At 36.4% G+C, this 10258-nt stretch overlaps 1 protein-coding gene across 2 annotated transcripts in view; it reads right to left on the bottom strand.

The window, feature by feature from the left end:
* Positions 1-897: 897 nt before the first annotated feature.
* Positions 898-10258, bottom strand: part of LOC139123082 (EF-hand calcium-binding domain-containing protein 6-like) — a 28637-nt gene continuing 19276 nt past the window's right edge. For both annotated transcript variants that reach the window (XM_070689077.1, XM_070689068.1), the window contains 11 exons: positions 9836-10071; positions 9178-9393; positions 8373-8765; positions 7314-7509; positions 6711-6902; positions 5939-6166; positions 5513-5728; positions 4956-5118; positions 4516-4600; positions 4036-4156; positions 898-3269 (listed from right to left, as the gene is read on the bottom strand). In XM_070689077.1, the coding sequence (XP_070545178.1) occupies positions 2994-3269; positions 4036-4156; positions 4516-4600; positions 4956-5118; positions 5513-5728; positions 5939-6166; positions 6711-6902; positions 7314-7509; positions 8373-8765; positions 9178-9393; positions 9836-10071 (2322 nt within the window). In that variant the 3' untranslated portion in view covers positions 898-2993. The remainder of the gene's footprint in view (positions 3270-4035; positions 4157-4515; positions 4601-4955; positions 5119-5512; positions 5729-5938; positions 6167-6710; positions 6903-7313; positions 7510-8372; positions 8766-9177; positions 9394-9835; positions 10072-10258) is intronic.

Genomic DNA, 10258 nt, shown 5'->3' with positions numbered 1-10258 from the left:
CGTTTTCAAAAATTGGTGTCAACATGCTCAGTAGATTTAATGCTAAAACGGCAAGATTATTTCTGTCTGTGCAAACAAACCTGCAACAAAAATGCTGACTCTTCAAATTTTTATGACGCTTTTGATAAATGTATTATTTTGTACTTTCATTGTGCAGTCAGCAACACACAATCTTTCTTCATAAAATCTAAAAGCCATTTGTGAAGGAATGTTTTAGAATTCAATGCTGCAGGGAATAGAAATGCCTCATTCGCAATCAGCTCACTACGTGTTTGAAGAGTGAAATTTGTCAAGTAGTGTGAACTGCGCAAAATCCAATGGTATGGTATATTTCTATGACGTATATCAACAAGTAAGACATTGGAACTTTACTTTTTCTTATCATATTCTTGTCTATTCAGTTTATAAAGACAGTAATAGTATTTTAACTTTTGCTTGGTCAGCAACCATGAAAATTGCAAGGAAAAAGAAGAGTTGTATAAAGATTGTGACTTCCTCATCGTGGAAAATATTACCAGTATCATAAATTGTAACATTTGTGAACAGAACAAGTAACAAGAAGCAAGGTAATGCTAGTTTTAGACAAGACAAGTGAAATCACCATGCTACTAGGTACGCATACCAAGCTGTTCAGGGTATCAGGTAGACAATGAAACTATATGAGGGACTATGAAACTAGAATTCTTCATTTACTTTTTAACCCTTTCACCACCATGGTTTGGCCCAAATCAATGTTATCAATGGGGATTGTGGACTTGTTTACATGGAATTGAGGGTGAACAAGTTAACCTTACACTGCAATCCAAGTTTACACTTATCAGCCACAAATGTTTGCCAAGCACTTCTCGACACAAAGTATTCTCAGATGGCAATTCACAAAGCAAGCAAGAACAAGAGTTATATTGAAAATCTAAATCAGTTTATTCAAGGCCCTGCATGTGATTTGCATCAACACAGAACACTTAAAAAGTTTTTATATACAAAGATGCAAAATATACACATATTTCATAGCCAAAGCAGCAGCCACATGTGTAAAGAACGTTGGCTTTACAAATAGTGACAGAGTTTATTGTGATCACCTCCATAATTATTACTACTCTCAAAAATGAGTTTTTTATGCAAATGCAGTCAAAAAACTGGCTTTTCAAGGTTCAAAACACAAGCACACAAAATGTTTATACTTCTAATGCTGATTTTGAGGTGGCACTCATCGACAGCAAGAAGCTGCCCAGCGAGTTGGGCCATCCCTCTCATTGAATATGCAAAAACAAACGAAATATCAATACTAGTCGTATGAGGGCGCCACAACAATCTGCAAAGTTTTGTGTTTCTCAGCCCAAGTGGAATATTACAAAACAGGTTCAAGCAAGTCTACTTTGACAACTATCAATCACACACATGGTTTATATAAAATGTCTAATGAGTATCTTTGATGTGGATGTATTCATACAAATTGCATCAAAAAAGATGACAGCACTTTGCATAGCTGGAAAATGGTATCTCCATAAACACACAATTCACAAGAAATTCCTTGTTAGCCCAGTGTCAAAATTGTAACTCCAGAGGCAAATGCCCCTCTTTTGATATTCCTGATTAATTTTTTCTCATGATAATAATTTGTGTTTATCATATTTACATCTTGGAATGTCAGTCATTGAACACTGCCCTCAACATCACAGAAATGACAGCATTTTGTACTTGTCATACAATTCTCATCTTCAGGATGTGAAGGTATACAGCTCAACAAATGTCGTTTAGTAACACAGTTTATCTAGCATCACACAATGCCATGTGTTGCTGTCCAGTCTATATCACTAGTTCAACTAAGTTCATCACAGCAAGATCAGATGATGAATCCAGCGTCATTTCATCAGAAGATGCATGTTTCTTCTCCAGACACATCTAATTCCACACTACCACAGCCCACAGTCCAGCCCTTGCCTTTCAGGTTCTGCTCTTTGAAACCTACATTTTCTTAGACAGAGTTGAACATTACGTAACATTTGTAAAAACTCGTGGACGGATAGGAATTTCATCCTATCAGAATTTTGAAGTTTACCAAAACCATGATTACATTACACAATCCAAAGCGTCTTACAAATACCATTTATGGCTACTATCCTACTTCCTATCAAATCTACAACAGAGTTGGCATTCTTTAGGAAAAACTTCTTGGAGGGAAATAGACTAAAACTTTACATTATATGCACCATTTTGTCCGCATATATGGGAGATCATGGCTACAAATTATTCTGTACAAAATCATGATATTATACAATGAAGTTGCATTTTAAGGCCGACAATTATTGTTTTGTTTGTTCATAAGTTGTCAGTGAACGGTGATTGTGACTTTCAATTGAACTCACTGTACACTTACGATATTTGGAATATTAATTCACCAGTTTTTGTTGATGGAACATTAATATACAGAGGTCAGGGTGATCTCAATCATGGACGGAATTCAAGGTCAAATTTCTGATATTTTCTTTGACCTATGCCAAGGTCAATTTTGATCTGGAAAGACCCAACCTACAAAACACAACAGACAAATACATCTATTCAAACATACATCAAAGTTTGCGATTCAAAATCATTGCATCAATAATGCTCACAAGATGTTGTGAAACAGTGAGGTCAAAGGTCAAATCTAACCATGACATCATCAGTTGTGATGTAATAGTCTTCAACCTTCCAATACCAGAGGCAAAAATGAATGCTAGTGTTCTCCTAATAATGCTACATAAAAGTTATGTTGTATTTCATACAGAGAACATGATAGATATAAACACTTTATATCAGTTATTGCTTACAGTTTGAAAAAACTAATTGTAAAACACTTGTTCCTTTGTCTTGGAAGGCCAGAATGAGATCCTAAACTCAAGACCTAGGTAATTTTGGATTCAGATTGGAGCAAACACACACACATGGATTAAATATGAGTCCAAAATTTGAGGAGTTGAATCTGTGGTCACAATCAGAGTTGAAAGCTTGCATCAGTGTTTTAGATATGCTCTGAGGAATTCATTGTAACATATTTTTCCGGACATGTCCTTGTCGTAAAATGACATTAAATGAAAGAATTCATCCTCAGATAGGTTTATGTTATACTGGCGAAGTACACTGCGGAATTCCAGCGGCGCGACTGTGCCGATGGCGACAGTGTCGATGTTACGGAATGAACGTCTCATCTCTTTCCAGTTGATTAAAACACAGTCTCGAACTCTCAACATGGCAGACACAAGGTTTTCACTCTCTATTCCAGACCTCAACTAAAAAAAAAATATGACAAAAATATAGTGTAAGTGCATGAAACAATAATTTTTGTACTGAGACAGAAAGAGAGATAGACAGATAGACAGATTGAAAGACAGATAGACATTCAGCCAGCCAGACAGACAGACAGACAGACAGATAGGTAGATAGACATTCACACAGAGACAGATAGAAAGACAGAAAGTCTGACACACAGATAGAAAGATAGTCAGACACATGAAAAAGCAAGACAAAGGAAGAGGCACGGAGGAATACAGAGAAACATAGATGAAGGAAGTTGAAATGAGGAAAAAATAGAAAGGGAAGTAGGGATGAGAAAGAGGTTCTTGATTGAGGAGAAGAGAGAGGAGGGAAGGGGAGAGAATGCTGTCCAAAAATGAAAGAGAAAATAGACTTTCCAGACAAACAGTTAAACCCAGAATGTGAGTGGACTATACTGTACAAACAAAACAATGTGCAAAACACTCATAGATATAAGTGTATTTCGATACAAGTTTGTACACATGGATTGTTTGTACCCCGCTATCATGTGAGTTTGTACACATGGATTGTTTGTACCCTGCTATCATGTGAGTTTGTACACATGGATTGTTTGTACCCCGCTATCATGTGATCTCTTGGTCGTACTGAGTCTGCAGAACAGTGGTCCTCTCTATTCCAGAGTTGGACCATTACACACAGTTGTTTAGAGATATGTGAAAACAAAAAGGGGAGAACATAAATATGGCGATAACTATGACAGATTTGAATGTGATGACTTACTGGAACTCTTGTTGGATGTATTTTCTTCCTGTTCAGTAGCCTGTCTGATGTATCAATGTCTTCTTCTACAACTGGCTTCAAACGTAAAATAAAGTGTCGCAGGAAACTGTCATAGTTGAACCTGAATAGGGGAACAAAAGAACCACAATATTTAATCCATTACAGTATAAAGTTCAATACATACCTTTGGTTATACTCTAAGAAACTGACTTAATTTGCCACAATTTATATGAAAATTAAACTTCATGAGCAAGGCCCAAACAAAGCTTGTACCAAAAGGGAGAGCATATCTTGACACAAAATGAAAATAAACAAAGTAACACCATGATACGCCACAGAGGGCGCTATGGGTACCAATGGACACCTGTCAGCACCCATTCATTGTAACTGATCCCACAATCACCCAGTGCATTTCATATCTTCAAAAATATCCATGACTTATCTTAAAACTTGGCATGGACGGTTTCTACGGCAACTTACTTTCCATTCTCTTTTAGGTCAAATTTCAGTATTAATTGAGCAAACTCCTCAGCTGGCAGATATAAGTGAAACTGTTCCATAACATCTGTTAAGAGCAAAATAAACAGGAATTAGTGTGGAATGGGTAATCGGAAAACATTCATTAATTAAACTTCATTTTACTTTGATTTGTGATAAAATTATCAATGTTGTCTTCATCCTGAAATACACTGATGTTAGACGTTCCTTTTTGAAATTCTAGTTTTCTGTGTTCATGGTATTTGTCATGTGCCTGAAAACTGTTACAATGTTGTTTTGTGAACAATTACATCCTCACATCGTATCACATGCCTACCAGTATGAGAGAAATGGAAAAAAGGTCATCTGCGGGCATCACAGCTCATAAAATTTTGTATTTTACCAGGGGATGTCACTCTGTATCAGGGGGTGTCCCTACTAACCTCTGAAATCATTGATACCAATGTCACCGCTGTCATCTTCATCTTTGAGTCGACATAGCTTCTGGATATCTTGCCAATACTTGAAGATTTTATTTTTCAGTTTCTTTTCAATGTTTTCAGCATTTACCATTGGTGTCATTGTCCGACGACCATACAGATCAGACTAGAGGGAGCAGAAATGATGTGAGATTATGAGAAAAACTGAAACATGAATAGACATTCTAGGTCCAAGAAAACACTGCAAAGTTGATGAAATTATTTCTGCAAATATCTGACAGAGCCTTCTGATAACCGACAAAGATAGTCTTGATTTTCTGTGTCATTTCAGAAGCATGTCATTTGCATGGTATTTACTAAACAAGAAAAACTTCACTGTCATATCTTACTTATTGAACTTGCACATAATATAAGACTCATTATTATTATCTAAGTTACCATTGTTTTATGTCATTTGACAAAGCGGAAACTGTACTATGTTCATGTAAACAATGAAACAATTAAACGTTATCCCTCCCCCTCCCCCTCCCCCTTCTACAAAAAGCAAAAAAGGCACCTACCATTCTACTCATTCTGCTGTATCCAGTCCTTGGAGGTGATGATAATGATGATGATGAGGTCATAGGTCGTGACATTGCTGTACTGGGTGGATGAGGGGGTGATACTCCCACACTTGATCCGCCATCATTTTCAACTTTGGAGAACTTCTTGAGGAATTTTCTGTACTCCAAATTTCCAAATTCATTGACATCTAACATGTTCCACACGTTTTCAAACTGTATCAGAAATGAAACAAAAGAGAAAGAGAAGTTTTAAAAAAATCTTTCAAAGTTCCAATTAAATATGAGGGACATTTTTCACAAGGGCAAAAGATTTGTGAATGTTGACTCTCCATCATCCATTTGACTTCCTTGACATGACAAATTGATAAAAAACCCATAAAAACCTACTTGGAATATTCACTGAAGTTAAGAAAATAAATTTACCTGCTCTTCATTTAATCTGAAAGCATTTTCTTGTAAGACTTCTTTGAAATCTTCCTTAGCAACAACTCCAATTCTTGCATAGTCAATCTCAGAAAATCTTTCCGCAAATTGGTAAAATCTTGCAGTGACAATCTGCTCCAGGTTTGTCCAGATTTCATCGAATGACATCGGTCTTGGTGATAAATCCTTAGCTACTTTCTGCACTGATTCTAGCCAATTTGCCGCAACCTGGGAATAAATAAAACCACCACGATTTACTTTATATTCAGATGATACCTTGTCTGAGAGGTTCATCAAATCATGTGATATGCATACAGCCCTTGATTGGTTCATCAAATCATGTGACCTGCATCTCAGCCCCTTGATTGGCAGAGGGAATGATATTGCTATTCAAATCATACAAAGACACTGGTTGTTAAATGTAGTTATCTTTGAGTCCCTAGAATCAGTGCAGTGCACTCACACCTGTTGAATTCCAAGTCTTTGTTGTTTGAATATATCAAGTAATGGTAAGAAAAACAAAAATTTTGCAAAGTGTTTCTGACATGTGTTACTTTAGTCATAATTCTGAAACTTCCTCTTCATATCCATGTTATTAGAACACTGATCTCTGTATTTCATTATATTTGTAAGTAACTTAACATTACAACTTGATTTTTTTTCTACATAATTCTAATACCAATCAACAGTGACTTTCATTGGCTAATAGCTGGTGTTGCAACATTTATGCTAATGACACCATTTCCATATATGGGCATTCATAGACACTCACTGTTCTTTCATCACTGCTGAAGTCTTCCAGGAACTGTGGCCAGTCAATCATCAGATCTGGATAAACTTTGACCTTTGTCATCAACAGTTTGAACTGTTTGTCTGACAGCTTGAAGCAGAAGTGATCAAGCACACGACGGAATTCTCCTGCTGTGAGGCGCCCTCTATGGTCACGATCAAACGAGTTAAATGCCTGCAAAAGAGAATCATAAACGTACACATGAAGAAATTACATGAATTTTAAACAACTTGTTTGAAATTAAATTTGACACACTTCAGAGCTAATGCTCGTTTCAATGTCAAAACAAGGTCTGACCATGGCTGTTTCAAATTTCTGAATATTTTGTGAAGTATGCTGTGCTGTTCCCAATTACTTTAATCTATAACATTTTTACCAAGTCTATAATAGATAGATAGATAACTAGTTCTTTACTACATCTCAAGGCCTCCTGCCCGATCGCAAGGGTTACATTTCAAAACACATTAGAAATAATTTGAACAATTAGTCTTTCATGGTGATATCTCTGCTGAGTGTAATCCTTTTTTCCATAAATAAAATTCTGTATGGAACAAAAAGCAAAATGATAATTTCCACTCTACTCACAGCATGTAGGATATTTTTGTCACTACTGACGATGCGTCGCAGTTTCTTCACAGCTTTCTCCGGTGTAAGAGTTGAAAACGTTTCAACAGTGACTTCTGGAACATTCTTTTTCTTGAATCTTGGTTCTTGTGCTTCATCAAACGCTGATAAGAACTGTTCATAGGAAAGCCTGGTTCTGGTACTTGGAATACCAATCCTTGACAAGATACAAGTCAAGGAAGTGTGAGCTTTGATTCAGCTATGCACATCTGTTTTAGCTACTGAGGTATTCTCATAAATTGTCATTTTTTTGGTACTTCTGAACATATTTAGTGATCAGAAAGGATTGTCTTGTAAGTAGATAGTGTTGATCAATCTATGTTTGAATGTATTAGGCTGGACCATTTTATTTTGAAATGGGGGTGGGCAGGTTGAGGATGTACAACATCTTTGCTGTTCAAGATATATTTCTCATTTGAACTGTGTATTTTTTCAAAAAAAATTGTACCATGTTCCACATTCTCATGATGTGAAATTCTTCATGAACCAAAAGTAAGTCTGAAAATGTGCTTTCACATATTTCACTTACTAAATTTTCTTATTTTTGACCAACCTGTCCCTAACCCCATCCCATCCTTGAGAGACCTATTAGTAAAGCTTTGTGCTTCAAGAACTGGAGATCTAAATAACAACTGATATTAAAGGTATACAGTCACCTGTAATCTAAATATGCCCATATATGGTCAAATGGACGTTCCTTGTATTCAAAATGCCCATGTGAGGGTGCTGTTTTTAAAAAGCGGCCACCCGCTTAAAATCTGTGATTAGTTATATTTTCTCTTTCCATGGTAATTGTGGCAAAATTGGAACAGGTGACAGTATACCTTTAACGTTTTTCACATTCTGTTGATGTTGATCCACCGACTCCACACTAAGTAAAGGGAAAGACCAAATTATACTCAGAGAAGATGACAATAACCCATGCATGTGTTGGTGAACTGGTGACACTAACACAAGATTTCATTGTTGATACTAAATTTGTTGATGAACATGTACTGATGAGAGATAAAAGTGACTTACTTTTCAAGAAATTCAAAGAAAGTGTCATCGTCTACAAGATAATTCAGGTCAATAAGGATCTTCTGAAGTTCACCGACAGAAACTTTTCCATCCTTCAGTTTATCAGATTTCTGGAATGCATCCTGGAATGTGGAATAGTGGTCCCGGAATCTATCCTTCAGCTGCTGGATAAGCTGATCCGCAGTGAGATACTGAGCTGACTTGGCTTGATTCACAGTGATGTAGCGTTGTTTGTCAAGTTGATTCTGATGATGGGCATCGAGAGCCCGATAACTTTCATCAATGATTCGTCGGCTTGTGCCTTCTTCGTCGCCGGGTGCAAATGCCATTCCCAAGCCCATCATTGCCAGGAAATGCCGATGGTCAATGAATTTGCGGCCATCCGGATCATATCTAGGAAACAATCATATCAAATTAGCAACAGTGATTGGTCAATTTCCATTGACATTTTCCACTGATTTACCAGAAAAGTCATATTGTAATTAAACATTTTCAACAGGATTATAAAATCAGTAGATTTATCCGTCAGCAAAAAACCAACAGCTACAAAAATTGACAAAAACATTTGAAAGTTACAGCTATGGTCCCTGTTACACATGTGGTAGTGTATTTTTTTATAAAAGTTAAATGAATCTTATCCTTTTAGCTTCATATTTCTGTCACCCTTTCACCCCCATGTCCAAGTAGAGTGGTCCATCTTTGCCATGGAAAACAATGAGATCAGGCCAAATCATGACAGTTAAAGAGTTAAGAAGAACTACCTGTAAACACAAGTAATGATTAGCATATTAAGCAGAGCACCCACCTATTCCACAACTTATCAAATTCTGTCTTGGTCATTGGAAGCATGAATGTATACAGTAACTCTCGTAACTCCCTCTTTCTGATGACACCCATGCCGCGCTTATCAATGCTTCGGAATGCTTTGGCCAAATCAGCGTAGTTCCGCTGTGCTTTAGAAACCAGAATGTTATGAACTTGTTCAGCTGCCATGTCTGTTGGGTCTTTTGTGTCATTGTACCTGTGGAAAGTGAGGTCAAAGGTTAGGTCATAGGTCAAAGTTTCAAAAGGAACAAGCCTGAAATTGTTCTTCCTCCTTGAATTTCTCGATTCCACTTTTCAAACTGAAAACTTACTCAATCAAGATTAATTATGAGCTTTATTTTTTAATCCTGCAGACAGAGTAAATCAGGTATTTAGATCTGATTATTGACTTCTGATAGTTTTCATATTTAAAAAACAGTAATATTGCCAGATCAACAGATAACTTTATTGCCATTATATACATGTACATTAGGAAATAGTAATATTGCCAAATTTTTTAAAATTTCAACAAGTAGAGAACTGACATAAAATTGGCATTTCTTACGGAACAGTTTGTCCCTTGTCCATCATCATGAAAATTTAGACAATTAGCAAAACGTTTGTTATTTTACTTTTTTGTTGTAAAGTCACTGTCTCACCTGTGCATGGAATTCAACCATGGATGTCCATTTTCTGTATCCACAACTTGGAACTTTGCCAAGAATTCCTTGTAGTTGATTTTCGTTCTCTTTCCCATTCCTATTTTTGCCATTAATTTGTTGAATTCTTCATCCGTCATGTGGAACATGAAGGAATCAAGCAGCCGCCGGAAGTCATCACGGCTAATCAATCCGTTATGATCATCATCAAGTTTGTAAAATGCTTGACGCAAATCCTACGAGACAAAGGGTAAATGTTGTTCAGTTTTTCATCTTCTGATCAGATCAAAAGGTAAAATATTTTCAGGAAGTCAAATTCTCATTTTACGAAGTTCTACAGAAGGTATATTCAGACAGGTTTCCAAATTACACAGTATCTTAACCTGTAAATGTATCAAAAGCGTATTATTCAATACAAACATT

This window comes from Ptychodera flava, chromosome 2, assembly GCF_041260155.1.
Source record: "Ptychodera flava strain L36383 chromosome 2, AS_Pfla_20210202, whole genome shotgun sequence".
NCBI classification, from domain to species: Eukaryota; Metazoa; Hemichordata; class Enteropneusta; family Ptychoderidae; genus Ptychodera; species Ptychodera flava.
This window is presented reverse-complemented; position numbering and strand designations above follow the sequence as displayed.